Source organism: Bufo gargarizans, chromosome 7 (assembly GCF_014858855.1).
Source record: "Bufo gargarizans isolate SCDJY-AF-19 chromosome 7, ASM1485885v1, whole genome shotgun sequence".
NCBI lineage: Eukaryota > Metazoa > Chordata > Amphibia > Anura > Bufonidae > Bufo > Bufo gargarizans.
This window is the reverse complement of record NC_058086.1, coordinates 170,656,848-170,679,182: the sequence shown is the minus strand read 5'-3', so window position 1 is coordinate 170,679,182 and position 22,335 is coordinate 170,656,848. Positions and strand designations below refer to the sequence as shown.

The 22,335-nt window shown below is 48.3% G+C and overlaps 2 protein-coding genes across 2 annotated transcripts; one reads left to right on the top strand and one right to left on the bottom strand.

The window, feature by feature from the left end:
* The first annotated feature begins 1,225 nt into the window (after positions 1-1,225).
* LOC122943353 (histone-lysine N-methyltransferase SETMAR) lies at positions 1,226-5,873 on the top strand. Its single transcript, XM_044301024.1, has 2 exons — positions 1,226-1,369; positions 4,856-5,873. The coding sequence occupies exons 1-2, from the start codon at positions 1,286-1,288 to the stop codon at positions 5,669-5,671; spliced, it is 900 nt and encodes a 299-aa protein (XP_044156959.1). The 5' UTR covers positions 1,226-1,285; the 3' UTR covers positions 5,672-5,873.
* Positions 5,874-6,491: 618 nt separating this feature from the next.
* On the bottom strand, positions 6,492-17,386 carry SUMF1 (sulfatase modifying factor 1). The gene is made up of 9 exons (XM_044301023.1): positions 17,166-17,386; positions 15,856-16,029; positions 15,450-15,524; positions 14,000-14,082; positions 13,098-13,220; positions 10,709-10,823; positions 8,594-8,707; positions 7,212-7,271; positions 6,492-6,736 (listed from the first exon to the last, which is right to left on the bottom strand). Exons 1-9 carry the CDS (start codon positions 17,373-17,375, stop codon positions 6,638-6,640), a joined length of 1,053 nt encoding a protein of 350 aa, XP_044156958.1. The 5' UTR covers positions 17,376-17,386; the 3' UTR covers positions 6,492-6,637.
* Positions 17,387-22,335: the final 4,949 nt, after the last annotated feature.

Below are 22,335 nucleotides of genomic sequence, written 5' to 3'. Positions count from 1 at the left end.
TTTTTGCGGAACCATCTATTGAAAATGTTATGCCCAGCCCAATTTTTTCTATGTAATTACTGTATATACTGTACATGCCATACGGAAAAACGGAAGGGAAAAACAGAACTGAACCGGAAACTGCGGAAACAAAAAACGGAAAAACGGATCCATTAAAAACGGCCTGCAAAACACTGAAAAAGCCATATGGGCGTGTGCATGAGCTTAAGGGCTCATGCACACGACCTTATGCCCTCCGAGACATACGGTCCGTGAGCAGGTCCTATGTCCCGGAGCGGCATACATCGTGCGCACAGCATCATAGGTTAGGGCTCGTTCGTGCTGTGGACCACAAATTGCGGTCTGCAATTCACGGGCACCTTCCGTGGGGCAGTCCACAATCCTTCCGTTCTGCAAAAAGATAGAGCAAGTTCTATATTTTTGCAGTGCGGAGGCACGGAACGGAACCCCAGAAAGAACTCCGTAGTGATCCGTAGTGATCCGTCGTGTTCCGTTCCGCATCTCCAGATTTGCTGACTCATTGTAATGAATGGGTCTGCACCTGTGATGCGGAATAGCCACGGAACTGCGCCCTTGTATTGCAGATCCACAAATGCGGTCCGAAATACGGAAATGATGCTGTGCGCATCGGGCCGCCTGCGGGGCTATTGTCCTGCACTCATAAGATAAGGCTCCACTCGCACGTCCGTAGCAATACACCCGGCCGGCACCCCCAGAGAACTGCCTATTCTTGTCCGCTATTGCGGACAAGAATAGGGCATGTTCTATTTTTTCCGGAGCAGCGGACCGGAAGATCGGGGCCGCACTCCGGAGATGCGGATGCGGACAGCACACATTCCTGCTTCATAGAGAATGAATGAGTCCACACCCGTTCCGGATAATTGTGGAACGGGTGCAGACTTGTTATAAAATCAGCCTCTGCTGAAACACTCTGTGCTGCTGGGGCCCTGCTAATTCCAATGTGTCACTCTCTTCCAACTACCATGATATTCTAGGAATTTTACTGACATAGAGGAACTTCTGCCCGGCATGTAGCCTTCACTCCTTCCTGTATGTTTCGGTTTTTGTTTTGTTCGTTACTTTTCCCGCCAATAACATTAGGAAGTAGGCACGAGATAAGATGCTGGGACTTGTAGTCCTTCCCCGGCCACAGCCGCAGATCACAGAGGTGTAATTCCCTTTGCTCCCGGCAGAGGGCGCCAGACACCGGCAGACGGCCGCCGGAAGCCGCTCAGAGCGGCAGGGAGCCGCCTGGCGGAGGTCGGTCCCGGCCGTGTGAGGCGCCATGGAGCCCCGGGACGTGTGCGGGGGAGAGGAGGCCCTGCCGGTGCCGGTGTGCGGGGCATGGGAGCGGCTGGAGGCCTTTCAGGTGAGAGGGACTGGAGGATGCTGGGAACTGTAGTCCTCACACCTGCAAGTGCTTCATTGAAAGCCAATCACAGCGCTGGGGCCCAGTGACGTCATCACCTCCGACTACGACACTCCTGGTGCCGCTTATTACACTCAGGGCCCGAAATAAACAAAGAAATAATACAATTGTGCCAACTATAGAGCCCCCCCCCCCAATTTTTTTTTTTTATAATACCAGCTATAGAGCCCCCCAATAATACCAGCTACAGAGCCCCCCCCCAATAATACCAGCTACAGAGCCCCCCAATAATACCAGCTATAGAGCCCCCCTCAATAATACCAGCTACAGAGCCCCCCAATACCAGCTATAGAGCCCCCCAATAATACCAGCTACAGAGCCCCCCAGAATAATACCAGCTATAGAGCCCCCCTCAATAATACCAGCTATAGAGCCCCCAATACCAGCTATAGAGCCCCCCAATAATACCAGCTATAGAGCCCCCCTCAATAATATCAGCTATAGAGCCCCCCTCAATAATACCAGCTATAGAGCCCCCCTCAATAATACCAGCTATATAGCCCCCCTCAATAATACCAGCTATAGAGCCCCCCAATACCAGCTATAGAGCCCCCCCCCCAAATGCCAGCTATAGAGCCCCCCCAATAATACCAGCTATAGAGCCCCCTAATAATACCAGCTACAAAGCCCCCCAGAATAATACCAGCTACAGAGCCCCCCAATAATACCAACTATAGAGCCCCCCAAAATACAAGCTACAGAGCCCCCAGAATAATATTAACTATAGAGCCCCCCCAATAATACCAGCTATAGAGACCCCCCAATAATACCAGCTATAGAGCCCCCCTCAATAATACCAGCTATAGAGCCCCCCCAAGAATACCAGCTATAGAGCCCCCAATAATACCAGCTATAGAGCCCCCCAATAATACCAGCTATAGAGCCCCCTAATAATACCAGCTACAGAGCCCCCCAGAATAATACCAGCTATAGAGCCCCCCAATAATACCAGCTATAGAGCCCCCCCAATAATACCAGCTATAGAGCCCCTAATAATACCAGCTATAGAGCCCCCCCCAATAATACCAGCTATAGAGCCCCCCCAATAATACCAGCTATAGAGCCCCCCTAATAATACCAGCTATAGAGCCCCCCCAATAATACCAACTATAGAGCCCCCCCAAAATACAAGCTACAGGGCCCCCAGAATAATATTAGCTATAGAGACCCCCAATAATACCAGCTATAGAGACCCCCCCCCCAATAATACCAACTATAGAGCCCCCCAATAATACCAGCTATAGAGCCCCCTACTAATACCAGCTATAGAGCCCCCCAATGATACCAGCTATAAAGCCCCCCCAATGATACCAGCTATAAAGCCCCCCCAATGATACCAGCTATAGAGCCCCCCCAATAATACCAGCTATAGAGCCCCCCAATAATACCAGCTATAGAGCCCCCCTCAATAATACCAGCTACAGAGCCCCCCTCAATAATACCAACTATAGAGCCCCCCCAAAATACAAGCTACAGGGCCCCCAGAATAATATTAGCTATAGAGACCCCCAATAATACCAGCTATAGAGACCCCCCCCCAATAATACCAACTATAGAGCCCCCCAATAATACCAGCTATAGAGCCCCCCTACTAATACCAGCTATAGAGCCCCCCAATGATACCAGCTATAAAGCCCCCCCAATGATACCAGCTATAAAGCCCCCCCAATGATACCAGCTATAGAGCCCCCCCAATAATACCAGCTATAGAGCCCCCCAATAATACCAGCTATAGAGCCCCCCTCAATAATACCAGCTACAGAGCCCCCCTCAATAATACCAGCTACAGAGCCCCCCCAATAATACTAGCTACAGAGCCCCCCCAATAATACCAGCTACAGAGCCCCCCCCAAATACCAGCTACAGAGCCCCCCCCCCAATAATACCAGCTACAGAGCCCCCCCCCCCCCAATAATACCAGCTACAGAGCCCCCCCAATAATACCAGCTACAGAGCCCCCCCAAATAATACCAGCTACAGAGTCCCCCAGAATAATACCATCTATAGAGCCCCCCCCAAATACCAGCTATAGAGCCCCCCCCAATTATACCAGCTATAGAGCCCCCTCACATCTGTGCACCCATAGCTCCCCGCACCAGTGCCAGCCATAGAGCCCCCTACATGGTTCTCCCCATAACGTTGTCACTTTCTATCATTTCCTTCAGTGATTGCCCCCCCCCCCCATTATCGCATTGTGTGACTACGGCTCATGAGTGGCAGCGGCAGTCATCACATTATGTGGCTCCTCCCACTGCGCTGGGTGTTAGGCTACTTTCACATTAGCGTTTTTCTTTTCCGGCATAGAGTTCAGTCACAGGGGCTCCGTTTTGCCTGATGACACCGGAAAAACTGATCCGGTATTGCAATGCATTTTTCTGACTGATCAGTCAGAAAAAATGACATCCGTTTGCGTACAGTTTGCCTGATCAGGCAGGCAGTTCAGGCAACGGATCTGCCTGCACGAATCAAAGAACGTAAGTGTGAAAGTCCCCTAAGGGTACTTTCACACTTGCGGCAGGACGGATCCGACAGGCTGTTCACCATGTTGGATCTGTCCTGCGGCTATTTCGCCGTGCCGCCGGACCGCCGCTCCGTCCCCATTGACTAGAATAGGGACGGGGGCGGAGCTCCGGCGCAGCACGGCGGTGCACGGAGAAAGGCCGCCGGACTAAAATTACTGCATGTCAGGCTTTTTAGTCCGGCGGCTTTCTCCGTGCACCGCCGTAGCTCCGCCCCCGTCCCCATTATAGTCAATGGGGACGGAGCGGCGGTCCGCGGGCACGGCGAAATAGCCGCAGGACGGATCCGACATGGTGAACAGCCTGTCGAATCCGTCCTGCCGCAAGTGTGAAACTAGCCTTAAACTGTAATACATCCGGGTGACTCACGACCACTGAACGCAGCGGCGCTGTCTGCGGAGAAGTGATAATTACCAGGTCTGATGGGAGTGATGATACATGTAATCCTCCGTAGGTCCTGGCAGCCCTATTCCAGGTACGGGGGAGGGGTGCCGGGGGGGGGGGGCAGACCCCGCTTCCATACAGTGTGACGGCTGTGGGCGGATAGACAATTAAACCATTGTCTTACAGCGCAGACTCTTATGAGCTAATACAACATCAGCAACAGTCTCCCTCCAGATCTGATCGTTTGCTACAATGTATCCGTCTGCAGCTCAGGCTTTACCTCACAGAGGGCTGGATACAACTGTAGCAAACCCTCCACTGTGGTAAGTGTTTGACCAGGATGGGTTTTCATCCACTGGGATGTTCTCATTCGTTGGCAGCAAGCAGAGATCTTAAACTAGTTAATAATTTGTTTATTAACATGAGACATATAAAAGGGGGCGGAGCCATGACAACCTCTGGGTGTGCGGTAATGGTGGCGATCGGTGACGTCTCATATCTCGCTTCTTTCTTTTTCACACAGTACACGGCTGAGCTCGTTGCTGGTCCAGGCGCAGAGTTGGACCCAAGTGAAGTCACCGTCCACGGCTGTGAGTGCCAGGGGCCACACTGCTCGCCGGGGGCGTGTGCCTGCCTGCCGCACGGTGAGAATTACCTCCACCGCCGGTTACACAGCGGCCAGAAGCCCATCCTGGAATGTAACGTCTTGTGTCGCTGCGCCGAGTCCTGCTACAACCGCGAAACGCAGCAAGGTCTGCAGTTCCAGCTTCAGGTGCGTCAGGTGCCCAGGAAGGGTTGGGGTCTTCTCACCCAGGAGAACATACCCAGTGGGCGCTTTGTTTGCGAGTACGCGGGCGAGGTCCTGGGTCCGGAAGAAGCGAGTCGCAGGATACGGGCGCAGGACCCCGAAGCCAATAACTACATCATCGCAGTACGGGAGCACCTTCACAGCGGGCACCTCCTGGAGACGTTCGTGGACCCCACCTACATAGGCAATATAGGAAGGTTTCTGAATCATTCATGCCAGCCTAACCTAGTGATGGTGCCAGTCCGTACCCACTCCATGGTGCCCAGGTTGGCATTATTTGCTGCCCGAGATATACAGGCCGGGGAGGAGTTATGCTACGATTACTCGGGAATGGCTTTTAATTTTACCCCCAACAGCGAGATGAGAAGCGGGCACAGCCCGGGCAAGGAAAGGGACAGACGCCAGCGCAAGAAGTGTCTGTGTGGCACTGCCCCCTGTTCTGGGTACCTGCCCTTTGATGCCACGCTCTATAAAACAGAGACAGAAACGGCCTCTGATCAGACTCATCTGGTGCCAACTGGGCCGACCTAAGCCACGTCTGCCAGCCACGCATCTGAAATATCTGTGTTTGTGGCCAACTCCAGATACAATCCGATGTCTGAACGCAATGAGCAGAAGGATTCTTCTCGCCGTGTCAAAGGGCAACAGGTGGTAACTGATGGCGTACATCCAGACACTCCCTTTATTTCGATTTTTGATTGTACAATAAAAATCTGCAAGAGATTGGTAATATTTGTTGTATGCAATCATATAACAATCCAGGGGTTTATTGCACTGTCCATGAAAAGACAACCAATAGTCATCTCCTCTGCCAGGCGGGTGCCCAACCCCCATTCATGTCAATGCACACCATCTAGTTCCCTGTGGGGCCCCCAGCAGTTGGGCCCCTGATGATCAGAGAAGTCAGGCAATGTACAAGCATCGGCTTCAGCAAGTCAAGAGGCTCCTGAGAACGTGATCAAGGCCACAAAGGGTTTACTGAAATGAAAAATAAAATAAAAATGTTACAAGTTTGTAGCAGAAATTGTAACAAATGCTGTTAAAAAAGTAAATATTTGATGTTTCTTTTTAGTAGTTTCCACAGATTGCGACGGATCTTAATAATGGGGGGGGGGATAAATCCTTGCACCCCTCCCCCCAGCACACAGGCGTCGCACTCTCTATAGGCTCCTATCGCGCAGTGAACGTCTCTTCCTCGCGTCTTTGTTCCCGTATACAATGGGCAGATCCTGCAGCTGCGTCTCGTCATCGATGCTGCTTATTATAGCCCAGGAGGCGGGAACATTTCCACCCCAGAAATCTTATCATCTGTTCGCCCCCTTCCCGCGGAAAGTCACAGAAGAGACGAAGGGAATCACAAAATAAATTTATTGACACGTTTTCTGTATGGCAACATGAAGGTGAATTGTGCTTCCCATTGGTCCATGGTGCCAACTGGTTGGCGTCAGCTTGCCCCAGGCTGGCTCTCCACACAGAGCCCCCTACCGTTAGGGTGCATTATCTGACACTTGCGGCGCAGCGGAATCCCAGGTTGGAGGAGGAGCTATCAGGGGTGTTCTGACTGCGAGCGGCGCAGCGATATCTGTAGCAATAAGACTGCAAAGAAAGATAGGATTATTTGTCAGCATTTTCAAGATCTCTGCTTCCTGTCAGTGAGTGTAAACATTTTGTCCTGATTTAATAGGTCTCACAGCTGAGGGTCTGTTACAGTGTATCAGGAGATTGTAACAAACCCTCAGCTGCGTAATCTGCAAAGGCCAACGGAGCGCCACTTCCAGGATTCCATCTATGGAATGTAGCACAAGATTCCGCGACCTGAAGCTGAGCAGATCTACACGTCACGTTTATCAGTTGCTTCTCGCAATGTTCCAGGATCGGACTCCATGAACCAGCACCAAGACGTCTGTACCGCTATACAGCACCAGTACACTCCTGTATACAACCAGTTTACATAAGGCTACGGCTACATTGTACTTTGCAGAATATCTGTTCAGAAGACGATGGTGAATCCACGCTGAAGGCGCCCGATCTAGAAGGTTAGTGAACGGACCAGCACTAGATATCGGCTCACCTTGTGGCACATGTAGGACCCGCCTTTCTTCACTTTGTCCTTTCCTGAGCTCGGACCTTTCTGCACAAAGTAAAATAAAAAGAAAACAATAATATGATTAATGTCTCTGTTGAAATAAGAAAAAAAATAAATCTCCCAGAAAGATAGTTATACCTTGTCCCTCCCCCATGCTTTACACTGCAGCTGTATTCCATTAGGACACCACTATGATGAGAGACAACAATGACAGAGCACTGGCTTCACTGGGGCGGGTTTGGATTATCATTATGTTATACCAGGGATCAGCAACCTTTGGCACTCCAGCTGCTGTCAAACTACAACTCCCAGCATGCAAACATGCTCGGCTGTTCTTAACTCCTATAAAAGTGAATGGAGCATCTTGGGAGTTGTAGTTTCAGAACACCTGGAGTGCCACAAGCTGCTGATCCCTGTGTTATACCTTTGTTTAAATCCACCTCCTCTCATTACAAGCTCCTCCCCTTTCCTCCCCCCGATGCTTTGCACTGCAGCATTAGGCTACTTTCACATCTGCGTTTTCAATTCCGCTATTGAGATCTGTCATAGAATCTCAATAGTGGAAGAAAAGGCTTCAGTTTTTTCCCCATTCGTTGTCAATGGGGACAAAACTGAATGAAACAGAATGCTCCAAAATGCATTCCGTTCCGTTTGGCTGATTTCCCATCGCAGACAGAATAATGCTGCAAGCAGCGTTTATCTGTCCGCGATGTGGTTTTTAACACAACAGAAAACGGATCCGTCCTCCATTGACTTTCAATGGTGTTCATGACGGATCCGTTATGGCTATAGAAGACATAATACAACCGGATCCGTTCATGACGGAAGCGTTTTTGCAGATCCATGACGGATCTAGCCTAACTTGCATATTATCTGTTGTGTGTAACCACAAAGGCAACATAAAGTCAGTGCATGGAACGGAATAGAACTCCAACCCCACCTTCAAGGAGGATTGTGGACTAACTCACACTGCAGCCAAGCTGAAGTCGTTGAATATAGCAGAACTGCAGTATAAAGCATGGGGAACTGGCAGCCTGAGCCTCTGATGAGACGCAAAGTGGATTTCAAATTACCTCAGACGCCAACAGAAAGTGAAGTTAATGTGAAGTGTATCACTGATAAAGACTGTGCAACAATAGAGTAGAGATGAAGTGCAAAGTATGGGGGATGAAAACAGCAGCAATCTGTGATGAAACAATGGTGGATAGTGCAGCTGAGCTGGAGTCCCTGAATATGGCTGTGTCTAATGGATTAGGGCAAATAACAGCCAGTCAGCAGGTGAGAACCAGTCATGGCTCGGAGGCATATATTCTAATATTTAATCTCTCAGCAGGAACTCCAGAAATCCAAGACTAGGCGACACTCACCGGGTTGTACGCCTCGTCGGCTGTGTGATGGGTGCTCCACCAGTTCGATGTCCATTCCCAGGCGTTTCCCACCATATTGTAAAGGCCATAACCATTAGGTGGGAAGGCTGTTACCTGGAAGTAAGACAATGACGTACGAATGAATCTTATGTAGAAATTGGAAATAATGCAGGCTTCAGAGCTGAAATCTAGCTTGATATCTGTACTCTGGTAAGGCTACGTTCACACTAGAGGCAGCCTTCTCCGACAGACTGTTCCTGCGGGGAACATGTCTTAGTTTTATTCTGGCCGTCTCTCGGCATGTTTGCCGTGCTGCGGGCGGCCCATTATAGTGAATAGGGCCGGAGCGAGCTTCCGGCGGCACGGTGCACTAGCACGGATCCAGCAGGCTGTTCCCCCGCTGGAGAAGGCTGCCGCTAGTGTGAAAGTAGCCCAGGTGTGTTTACATCAGGGACGACAGACTCCATCAACAGAATAGTGAATGCTGCTCTGGAGTAGGACTGGGCGATATGGCCTAAAATCTATATCGCGATATTATTTGAACTATGTGCGATAACGATATATATGGCAATATATTATTTTCTTCTGTATGTATACTTGCAATCATCCATGTCCCCCAGCCAGCGCCATCAGCTCCATGTCATAGCCATCCTCCAAGCCAGCATACTGACGATGTGTGCACGCAACGCCCTGGCCAGTGCAGCGCGGTGCCGAGTCGAGAGTCCGCGGAGCGGGGAGTGAGAAGCTTCTTCAATTCATTACCGCTCTGTGGTCATCTATCGCGATAGGGCGATATAGACAAAATCTATGTTGCCCAAATTTATATTGTTTATATCGCCCACTCCTGCTCTGGAGTATAATACAGGATGTAACTCAGGATCAGTACAGGATAAGTAATGTATGTACACAGTGACTGCACCAGCAGAATAGTGAGTGCAGCTCTGGAGTATAATACAGGATGTAACTCAGGATCAGTACAGGATAAGTAATGTATGTACACAGTGACTGCACCAGCAGAATAGTGAGTGCAGCTCTGGAGTATAATACAGGATGTAACTCAGGATCAGTACAGGATAAGTAATGTATGTACACAGTGACTGCACCAGCAGAATAGTGAGTGCAGCTCTGGAGGATAATACAGGATGTAACTCAGGATCAGTACAGGATAAGTAATGTAATGTACACAGTGACTGCACCAGCAGAATAGTGAGTGCAGCTCTGGAGTATAATACAGGATGTAACTCAGGATCAGTACAGGATAAGTAATGGATGTACACAGTGACTGCACCAGCAGAATAGTGAGTGCAGCTCTGGAGTATAATACATGATGTAACTAAGGATCAGTACAGGATAAGTAATGTATGTACACAGTGACTGCACCAGCAGAATAGTGAGTGCAGCTCTGGAGTATAATACAGGATGTAACTCAGGATCAGTACAGGATAAGTAATGTATGTACACAGTGACTGCACCAGCAGAATAGTGAGTGCAGCTCTGGAGTGTAATACAGGATGTAACTCAGGATCAGTACAGGATAAGTAATGTATGTACACAGTGACTCCACCAGCAGAATAGTGAGTGCAGCTCTGGAGTATAATACAGGATGTAACTCAGGATTAGTACAGGATAAGTAATGTATGTACACAGTGACTGCACCAGCAGAATAGTGAGTGCAGCTCTGGAGTATAATACAGGATGTAACTCAGGATCAGTACAGGACAAGTAATGTATGTACACAGTGACTGCACCAGCAGAATAGTGAGTGCAGCTCTGGAGTATAATACAGGATGTAACTCAGGATCAGTACAGGATAAGTAATGTATGTACACAGTGACTGCACCAGCAGAATAGTGAGTGCAGCTCTGGAGTATAATACAGGATGTAACTCAGGATCAGTACAGGATAAGTAATGTATGTACACAGTGACTGCACCAGCAGAATAGTGGGTGCAGCTCTGGAGTATAATACAGGATGTAACTCAGGATCAGTACAGTAATATGTTGTATTAGCTCAAGTTTTATTTTAACTTTTTATACAAATTTTAAATAAAGTTGTGTTTCACATGATGTGGAGTTGCGGATCTCCACTACAGTTTCTGTTGGAACTAGGACTCACCGGTGCCGTCTGCAGGTATCCGTCTTCTCCGGTGTTTGTATTGGGGAAATCTCCTTGCCAGATATTGGCATAATGTTGACCCTTCGGCTCCAGCGTGTTTCCCCATGGGAATAATCTTAAAAAGAAAAAGACCGGAGGAGGAGTAAGAACCTTAACAGACCAAGTAACAAAAAAGAAGACTGAATACAGCAGTAAATAAATAATGGCCATACATTACACAGCCACTGTGGTTACTGAGTAGGGGTGTATACCTAGGAGGAGGGGCCCACCTCAAAATCAAATAATATAAGACTCAAATACATGCCAATAATAACTATCCCTACTTGTGACAAGCCAAGAACATCCGCTATACTATCAATCAGACCCCAATATATAATATATAAATGGAATTAGCAACAATGATTATTAGGCTGATCGATGCTCGAGCGGCCTCTTCCTGAATTACTTGGGAAATGTAATCATATTAATAGAACAACAGCGTTCACAGATCTGCAACTGCAGCAGAACATCTTCTTGTCAAGAAAAGAAATCCGTTATTTAACCCAATGATAGGACACAAGCTCCAGCAGAAGGAGCAACAGCAGGAAACACATCAGGTGAGGTATCAACTGAGGGCACTGTTACTACTAATGGTTAAATAATACTAACTCCTATAATACTGCTCCTATGTACAAGAATATAACTAATATACTGCTCCTATGAACAAGAATATAACTACTATAATACTGCTCCTATGTACAAGAATATAACTACTATAATACTGCTCCTATGTACAAGAATATAACTACTATAATACTGCTCCTATGTACAAGAATATAACTACTATAATACTGCTCCTATGTACAAGAATATAACTACTATAATACTGCTCCTATGTACAAGAATATAACTACTATAATACTGCCTCCTATGTACAAGAATATAACTACTATAATACTGCTCCTATGTACAAGAATATAACTACTATAATACTGCTCCTATGAACAAGAATATAACTACTATAATACTGCCTCCTATGTACAGGAATATAACTACTATAATACTGCCTCCTATGAACAAGAATATAACTACTATAATACTGCTCCTATGTACAAGAATATAACTATTATAATACTGCTCCTATGTACAAGAATATAACTATTATAATACTGCTCCTATGTACAAGAATATAACTACTATAATACTGCTCCTATGTACAAGAATATAACTACTATAATACTGCTCCTATGTACAAGAATATAACTACTATAATACTGCCTCCTATGAACAAGAATATAACTACTATAATACTGCCTCCTATGTACAGGAATATAACTACTATAATACTGCCTCCTATGAACAAGAATATAACTACTATAATACTGCTCCTATGTACAAGAATATAACTATTATAATACTGCTCCTATGTACAAGAATATAACTACTATAATACTGCTCCTATGAACAAGAATATAACTACTATAATACTGCTCCTATGTACAAGAATATAACTACTATAATACTGCTCCTATGTACAAGAATATAACTACTATAATACTGCCTCCTATGTACAAGAATATAACTACAATAATACTGCCTCCTATGTACAAGAATATAACTACTATAAAACTGCTCCTATGTACAAGAATATAACTGCTATAATACTGCTCCTATGTACAAGAATATAACTACTACAATACTGCTCCTATGAACAAGAATATAACTACTATAATACTGCCTCCTATGTACAGGAATATAACTACTATAATACTGCCTCCTATGAACAAGAATATAACTACTATAATACTGCTCCTATGTACAAGAATATAACTACTATAATACTGCTCCTATGTACAAGAATATAACTATTATAATACTGCTCCTATGTACAAGAATATAACTACTATAATACTGCCTCCTATGTACAAGAATATAACTACTATAATACTGCCTCCTATGTTCAGGAATATAACTACTATAATACTGCTCCTATGTACAAGAATATAACTACTATAATACTGCCTCCTATATACAAGAATATAACTACTATAATACTGCTTCTATGTACAAGATACACCTACTATAATACTGCTCCTATGTACAAGAATATAACTACTATAATACTGCCTCCTATGTACAAGAATATAACTACAATAATACTGCCTCCTATGTACAAGAATATAACTACTATAAAACTGCTCCTATGTACAAGAATATAACTGCTATAATACTGCTCCTATGTACAAGAAAATAACTACTATAATACTGCTCCTATGTACAGGAATATAACTACTATAATACTGCTCCTATGTACAGGAATATAACTACTATAATACTGCTCCTATGTACAGGAATATAACTACTATAATACTGCTCCTATGTATAATATTATGACTAGTATATACTGTACCTGTTCTCCAAACCACCTCTACATGCATATTCCCATTCGCCCTCGGTTGGGAGGCGCTTCCCGGTCCAGCTACAGAAGGCGGAGGCGTCGTTCCAGGACACGTGAAGAACGGGATGATCCGGTCTGATGTTACCGAAAGATAAAAGTGAGGAGAGCGGATTGACCCAGAAGCAGCGCATCATTTTCCTGCAGATCCGCACCGTCAGCACGGACGGAGCCCTGGGTCCATTTACTAAGACGTCGTGAGGGTTGTCAGCGAGATATTTTTACAGTCTACAATATTTAAAGAAATGGCGTCTACCAGCGGCAGCGCTCATCTAGAATTGAACTGTTTCAAGAACTGTACTGTGTACCTGTGGCAAATCTGCAAAAGTCAGTCATTACTGCAGTTTTAGCATTCTGTTTATGAACCAGATAGATCAGGATGAGCATTGCTAGAGGTTCTAGCCAGACAAGGGAGCAAACAATGAAGTGAAGGTGGATACAATGTATGAAGTAAATCATGTGATTGTCACAGGAGTAGAACCCCACCTCACCCCAAAATCAGGTGAGGGACCATGATCTCAGTGGGTGCTCGCTGTAACTAAAGACGGGGAGGCCCTCCACCAGCCTGCCAAGCTGTCATAGGCTTATTAAAATAAGGTTGTCTGGAAATCATGTCTTATGCTCCAGTCACATCAAAAGCTGCTATTACAATTTGCAGATTTTACAGGTTTTGCGAATTTCAATCCTGTCCTGCAGTGCATTATGGATGATGTAGTTTTGCCATGATGCCAGGCGCTGTAGACGCCATATAACCCACAAGGGATGCAACCGAGGAGATAAGCAAACAGCACAGTTCGGAAGGCAGCTTTGGATGTGACTGGAGTATGTTTGTTTGCATGGGTTATGTGTTCAGATACCTTTCCAGGATATCAGAGTCTGGTCCTTCCGGATGCCTCCAGTCTGCTCCTTTCACCGGGAGCCACCAGGGAGCAGCTGCAACCTGGGCAAAGGAGGACACTAACATCAGCACAACGCGGCGTCGGCGCACATCTGTCACGCTGCGCTCGCGCCAGGCGTGAAGGGGACACGTGTCACAATCATTCTGTATTCCCAGCTAACGCCCGCGGCTGCCCCTGTCTGTTCCATGAAGAATTCGCCGTCTTATTGTCGAGTCAGGTCATGTGACACGGCGAATCTGCTCCTAAGACTGGCGTTAACCCCCTCAGTGCTGCCCCACTTTCACCTTGGTAGGCAGAGCGCAGGTTTCCGCGTCCCCGTAGGATGGCAGGATTATAATTGAGTTTTATCTAATTAGCACAAACGATAATTGGCTTAGAGATGTTGGGGGTCCCCGGGGTGTGCTGCAGCAAATAACCCGACCGTGGCGGCCGGCCGCAATCAGAGCAGAGGAAGAAAGTCTTCAACAGAGAGTGGGGGGGGGGGGGGGGGGGGCCACAGCTCGGCTGAGGTACTACAGAGCCCAGCAATCTATTTCTGGAAACATTGGTATTCATTGCAGGTAGACCTTTGCAAGCATTTTCTTGATTGCTTTGATGCATCTAAAATAAAAAAAGTATTTTAAAAAGCTCCACTCGTTTTGTATCAGCTCCTCTGCAGACCTGTGTGTCTCCATGGTTACAGACCGCAAACAAACCCTGTGTAGTCTGAGCCTGCAGTCCTGATGACCTACAGAGGAGAGTAACAGGTGACAGCAGGATCAGACTACACAGGGTGTGTTTGTGGTCTGTAACCATGGAGACACATCAGTCTGCCAAGGAGCTGTAGATACAAAACGGGAGGAGATGTTTAATAAAAACTATTTGCAAAGCTGTTGTTTCTTTATTTTAGATGCAGCGGAGTAAGGGCCCTATTACACCTGCAGATGAAGTGTTCCTTCCCGGCAATCGCCTGTTCGCTAGCGGAGGAGATTGCTGCTATTACATGCAGCGATCTCCTCCACAGTATGGGGGAGCAGTGATCGCTAATGCCATCGCTCGTCCCCATACAGAAATGTTCCTTTCTGACAACCGTCTGCTCATCAGTGGAGAAGACCAGCGATCTCCTCCACAGTATAGGGAGCAGTGATCACTAATGCCATCGCTCGTCCCCTTACTGACTCACTGCCGGCAGCAGAGCGCTGATCACATCACACGATCTGCTGCCGACAAATGTGGATTTTTAAACCAGCTAAAAAAATTCCAATTACCCGATGCTCGTTCGTCGGCAGAATTACACTGCCAGATCATTGCTAACAAGCATTACCATGAACACTCGTCAGCGATAACCTTCACAATTATTTTCAGGTGTAATTGGGCCTTAATACAAACTGGACAAACCCTTTAAATCCACGTTTCGTGTCGCACTCACCGCCTTGTCGATGCCGCTGTTCACCGCTTCACTTATCAAACCTTCAAACACAAACGAGTCACCAAACGTCTCCGCCTGGAAATATAGAAGTGACGCCGTGTCAGTCAGCAGCGGGGGGGAAACATGAAGGTGGGATTGGTGTTCTGGATTGATCCAGTTTTCCGTGTGTGTCCTCTACTGCTCTTCCTGTCGCCCCCGCCTCTCCCCAGCCTGAAAGGGGGAGCAATAAACCTTAAATGCACTGCAAATGTAGAGAAGACGGACTGCAAGGTTACTGGCCCTTTAATAAAACAGGATTGGGGGGCATGATGGTAATATGATGGAGCCTGAAGATAATGGGTGTAGTAGTGTTTCACATGTAGTCAGTTTGTCTGGGGCACAGGAGATACAGACCCACTGTTCTCACCTCGGTCACGTAACCGGTCGCTGCTACAAACTTCCTAAATTCTGCATTGCTGACTTCATATTTGTCCATATAAAATGAGTCAATGTGGACTCTCCGCGCAGGACTCTCACCATCCGGGGGGATTCCTGGCTCATCTGTTCCCATAGTAAATACCCCTGAGGGCAGCAGGACCATCTGTGGGAAGAAAGGGAAAGAGACATTAGGTGTAGGTACCCAATACAGATGACGCATTCGCCAAATCTGTGTCCGTCCTGAGAACCCCTGTGATCACCAGCCATGTGCTGCCTGCCCTCTCCCCTGCCCAGGTCCCCCTCCTGTGCCCTTCCCCCAGGTCCCCCTCCTGTGCCCTCCACTGTCCCCAGGTCCCCCTCCTGTCCCCTTCCCCCAGGTCCTCCTCCCAAGGTCCTTCCCCTGCCTCTGGTCCCCTCCTGTCCCCTTCCTCCAGGTCCCCCTCCTGTGCCCTCCACTGTTCCCATGTCCCTCTCCTGCCCCCTCCCCTTTCCCAGGTCCCCCTCCTGTCCCAGGATCCCATCCTCTGTCCCCAGGTCTCCCTCTCCTGCCCCAGGATCCCCTCCACTGTCCCCAGGTCCCCCTCCCCTGCTCCAGGATCCCCTCCACTGTCCCCAGGTCCCCCTCCCCTGCTCCAGGATCCCCTCCACTGTCCCCAGGTCTCCCTCCACTGTCTCCAGGTCCCCCTCCACTGCTCTAGGATCCCCTCCACTGTCCCCAGGTCCTGCTCCAGGATCCCCTCCACTGTCCCCAGGTCCTGCTCCAGGATCCCCTCCACTGTCCCTAGGTCCCCCTCCCCTGCTCCAGGATCCCCTCCACTGTCCCCAGGTCTCCCTCCACTGCTCTAGGATCCCCTCCACTGTCCCTAGGTCCTGCTCCAGGATCCCCTCCACTGTCCCCAGGTCCTCCTCCCCTGCTCCAGGATCCCCTCCACTGTCCCTAGGTCCCCCTCCCCTGCTCCAGGATCCCCTCCACTGTCCCCAGGTCCCCCTCCACTGTCCTCATGATCCCCCTCCAGCCTCCACTGTCCTCATGATCCCCCTCCAGCCTCCACTGTCCCCATGATCCCTTCCACGGTCCCCAGGTCCCTCTCCTGCCCCAGGATCCCCTCCACTGTCCCCAGGTCCCCCTCCCCTGCTCCAGGATCCCATCCACTGTCCCCAGGTCCCCCTCCACTGTCCTCATGATCCCCCTCCAGCCTCCACTGTCCCCTGATCCCCCTCCACTGTCCCCAGGTTCCTCTCCTGCCCCAGGATCCCCCTCCACTGTCCCCAGGTCCCTCTCCTGCCCCCTCTCCTTACATTGTCAGGCTGTTCCGCTCGGGGCTCCCCGGTTGGCGGACTATTTGCCTCTCGGGAGTATTTGAAGGCCGCCCCCTGGTGGTGGCTGTGGGCGCTGCCCTCTCTCTGTGCAGAGTTACAGCCGCAGTCTCCTTGCACGGGGCTCAGGTACCGCAGCGCCAAGCACAGAGCCCAGAGCCAGGGGAACCGCACCGCAGCGGCCGACGCCATGATCAGGTCACGTGACAGCAGTCAGATGACCTGTATACCGGCGCCTTACATCCGGAGATGGATACATTGTTGCAGGTTGTGCTGATACATTGTATGTAGAGCAATAAGAGGGAGCACAGGGCCCCATCATATTAGAATTGTGGGCTGTGTAGGTTACTATTTACAATACACATCCAGCTGCTGCAGAACTTCTTTACCATGATCCTCTGCAATTTCCTTCTCGGGCTGGGACAGATCACATGTGACTCTGACACAATCTCCTGCAAGTCTCTTTGTAGAGGGAAGTGCAGGAAGTGGGGGCAGGGCCTGTGATGATTGTGGGGGTTTATAGGGACATGAATATCACCCAGGATGTGAACATAACTACAGCTTTCTTCTAGAAATAGCACCACGCCTGACCTCAGGCTGTGCCTGGTACTGCAGCGCAGCTCTATGGTAGAAAATGGGGTTGATCTGTGGATCGGGGTGGTGCTGTTTTTGAAAAAAAAAAATCAGCTATGATTTTATTTTTTATTTTTTGACACATAATTTAATTGTCATGGATCAGCCGTAATCAAGCTTCATCACCCACTTAGCCTCATGCACACGCAAACAGCGGGTCTGCAATATGCAGGTATCGGCCGTGGGCACCCCGCATCACGGACCTGTTCACCTGAAAGGATCCGCAGTCGGGAAGGTCTGGTGCGGAACGGAGGCATCAAAGCCCACAGAAGCACTACGGAATCCTGTCCGTGCCTCCGCACCGCAAAAAAAGTGCGGACGGATCACGAACCCATTCAAGCTGAATTGCTTGGCAAAGCAATTTTCTTACAGAAGACGACTCCTCTGACATCGTCCCTCATTCGCCTTTCTGTTTCCGAGTTGTCAGGGGGTTCTGGGAAGTTTTTCTAGAAATCCCAGTAATCCATTACGCCAAATGAAGTGCCTGGAACCAGATCTGAAGGTTATTATCGGGGCTCATGCTCGCGAACATATTTTTTTGTCCGTGTCCGTTGTGTCTTTTTTGCAGCCAGTATGGGGAACCATTCATTTCAATGAGACCAAAAAAAAATAACAGATGTAACTCGGACGTCACACGGATGTCATCCTTTTTTTTTTTTTGTTGCAGATCCATGTTTTGCAGACCGTATGTATTTTACGTTCCGCAAAACAAGGATCCGCCAAAAATATGGATGACGTCCGTGTGCATTCTGTATTTTGCAGAACAGAATAGCTGGTCCCTAATAGAACAGTCCTATCCTTTTACGGACAATATTAAGACATGTTCTAATTTTTTGCGGCACGGCCAATACAGACTTACCGAAACAGGATGCACACGGAGTCATTTCCATTTTCTTGGCCCCATTGGAGTGAATGGTTCCGCATATGGGCCACAAAAAAAAACGGACAAACGGAATGGACAAAATACATTTGTGTGCATGAGCCTAAGGCCTAGTTCACACGTCAGTGTTCGGTCAGCAATTTCTATCAGTGATTTTAAGCCAAAACCAGGTGCGGCTCCAAACACAGAACAGGAGCAGATCTCCCCCTTATACCTGATCTCTGTGGAGGCTCCGATCCTGGTTCTGGCTCACAATCACTGATGAAAATCACTGACTAAACACTGACATGTGAATGGAGCTTAGCCTGGTATTACTGTTGCAGAAATGTCTGTAGCTAATCTGCTGCGTGTGAATACACCTTTAGGCTAGGTCCACACAACGACATTTGTCGCGCGACAGATAGGGCACATCTACACTGCAACATTTGTCGCGCAACAATTTTTACAATGGCAGTCTATGGTGTCGCACTGCAACATGCGACATGCTGCGACTGCGACGCGACAGTCGCCGAAAAATCCATAGATCCATCAAATGGATTTTCTGCAGTGCGACACCATAGACTGCCATTATAAAAATTGTTGCGCGACAAATGTCGTCGTGTAGACCTAGCCTAATTGGTTCAGCAGCTACCACTGCATGACCCCTTCTGCCCTCACAATGGGGACAGCAAACCCATCCCCCAGATCCTGCAAAGGTCCGGCCGCTCAGGCAGGGGTCCGCATGCAGTGTTGGAAGCCAAAATCAGGAGTGGATCATAATAGGAGAAAGTATAAAGGACGGACACCACTTTGTCTCTATATTTAATTTACGGTACTCCTGATTTTGGCTTCCAAAACCGCATACAAAGACCTGCCTGTGTGGTCGTACCCTAAGGCCCCTTTCACACGAGCGAGATTTACTGCGTGGGTGCAATGCGTGACGTAAACGGATAGCACCCGCACTGAATCCTGACCTATTTATTTCAATAGGTCTGTGTACATGAGCGGTTTTTTTCACGCATCAGTTCTGCGTTGTGTGAGAATCGCAGCATGTTCTATATTCTGTGTTTTTCACGCAGCCCTGGCCCCATAGAAGTAATTGGGGCTTCAGTGAAAAAACGCATTGTGTCCGGGAGCAAGTGCGGCTGCGATGCGTTTTTCACTGATGGTTGCTAGGAGATGTTGTTTGTAAACCTTCAGTTTTTTATTACGCGCGTGCATAATGCATAAAAACGCACTGCACCCGCGTGAGAAAAACTGAACGACTGAACGCAATCGCAGACAAAACTGACTGTACTTGCTTGCAAAACAGTGCGAGTTTCACTGAACGCAGAAATGATGCGTGAAAAAAAACCGCTCATGTAAACAGACCTATTGAAATGAATGGGTCCGGATTCAGTGCGGGTGCTATCCGTTCACGTTGCGCATTGCACCCGCGTGGAAAACTCGCTCGTGTGAAAGGGGCCTAACGATACGGATTGTGTCAGGATGTGTTCAGTGAAACTCGCCCCATTTCGAGTCATGTTTAGTCAGTTTTGTCTGCGATTGCGTTCAGCAAAACGGATGCAATCCGTTTTGATGCGTTTTTCACGCTTATGAAAAATGAAGATTTACAAACAACATCTACTGGCAACTGTTTGCTTCCCGATGCGATGCGCTTTTCATGGAAGCCCCTTTAACTATGGGGCCAGGGCTGCGTGAAGACACAGAATACAGAACATGCCGCGATTCTCACACAACGCAGAACTGATGCATAAAAAAACTAATCGACATGTTGCGGACAGAAGGCCTGCGTTTTATGCTGCGGGTTTATTCCGCCGCATGTGGATGAGATTCCACTGTAAAAGTCCCTTCGTTTATGCCACGTGTGGTTGTACTTTTATGGCCTATATCAGCTTTTTTGCTGCACTTTTCATACTCAGTGTGACAGCGAGGTGACCCTTAGGCCCCTCTCTGGGCTCCGCGGGTCAGGCGGACTTGGCCGTTACTGAACCTTTCATTTCTACGTAGCAGGTTTGTTATGTCCGGTTCTCATTGTGCAGCGATTCCAGCTCATCTTCAGGTATAAAAGGAAGGAGAAGGGGTAACACGGACATCACCCTACAGATCCCAGCATCGCAGATATTGTAATGTTTCCCTGTATGTGACACTTTCATGTCTGTATCACGTGTGAGAATCGCAGGAAATGTGCGACCGGCGCAAAACTGTGAAAACTCGTTACTTATTCTAATTATATATCAACACACAAGGCGGGAGCAGGAGCCTCCATCTTTCTACATTTCCACTATATTTAGTGTAGATTATCTCCCCGGCGGGGGCTCTCCATCACATGACGCCTTTCCAGTGTAAAACCTCATTTACACGTCCGTGTCCGTGCTCAAATCCATGAGAAGGTGGTCAGTGATGCATCCGTGAAGGATCCGTGTTGGGTCCGCGTGTCCGTTTTTTGCTGTCCTTGTTTCACTGATCCTGCACAATTTTTAAAGCATGTCTTCCTAATGATTCATGAAACACGGATGGCGTCTGTGTTTCATCTGTGGCTTTCACGGACCCATAGACTATAATGATGGATCCATGAACACAGACGAAATAGAGCATGCATCCGCGCTAAAAACACGGACTTACGGACCGCGCTAAAACACTGATGTCTGAATATACATATTAAAATGAATGGGGACGTGTGCTGTCCGTGAAACACTGAGATGTGAATGAGGCTTAACCCTGAGCTCCTCATTGCAGAACCTTCAGATTACAGAATTCCTGAGTAACGGACTCCAAAAATAAAGTCCATATGTCCCAATAGGACTGAGACAGAGGGACAACCGGCCAGTTACACAGGACAGGTGCATTGTGAGCTCTGCTGCTGGACCTCACGGGCCCTGGTGTTGCTAGGGCCCATTGTCATGTCAAGGCCATCCTGTACCCTGCTAGGTGAGTTGCTAAGGCCACACGGCGATTTTGGTCATGTGGTGGATTGTGACATTGCATTTAGCACGTGGTGTCATGTGACCTGATGGATCCGTAACATGACTGTCTCCAGAAATCCAAAGCTGCAGATCGCAAGTTGCATGCGACTTTGCAGTTGATGGCGCTCTCCCCAGCAGCAGGCGCAATGCAGTGACATCATCAGCGCCTGCTGAGCTATGCAGAAAAGTGCACAGGCGGGATATCATCCATGCGCGCTCCTGCGGGTGTGATGACATCACTGCATCAGCCCTGTTGCTGGGGAGATTAGGATGTGCACTAAGGGGGCAGCACTAATGTAAGGGGCACTAAGGGAACTGGGTGTGTATAGACAAACTGGGCGGAGTTATGGGCGTGGCTTAGTGTAAACAATTGCCGCTCTCATCCCTTCTTGGGCTTTTCAAACGTTGGGAAGTCTTCATGACAAGGGATGTGACAGCGCTGGCGGCCTCACCCAGCTTTCCCAGACTTCTGAATGGCAAATCTACCTTGGCCGTGCCATAACCAGACCTCCAAGGGTCCCTCTTTTTGATCCAAGTCCCTCTGTCCCTCTTTAACCTTTCAGACGAGCGAGTGTCACGCTCCGGACTCGCAGCGCAGCTCCCGTCCTGACCTCCCAGCGCAGCTCCCGTCCTGACCTCCCAGCACTGCTGGGCTTGCATAGCATGCTATTGGTTTATGATGCTTTGTAACCCT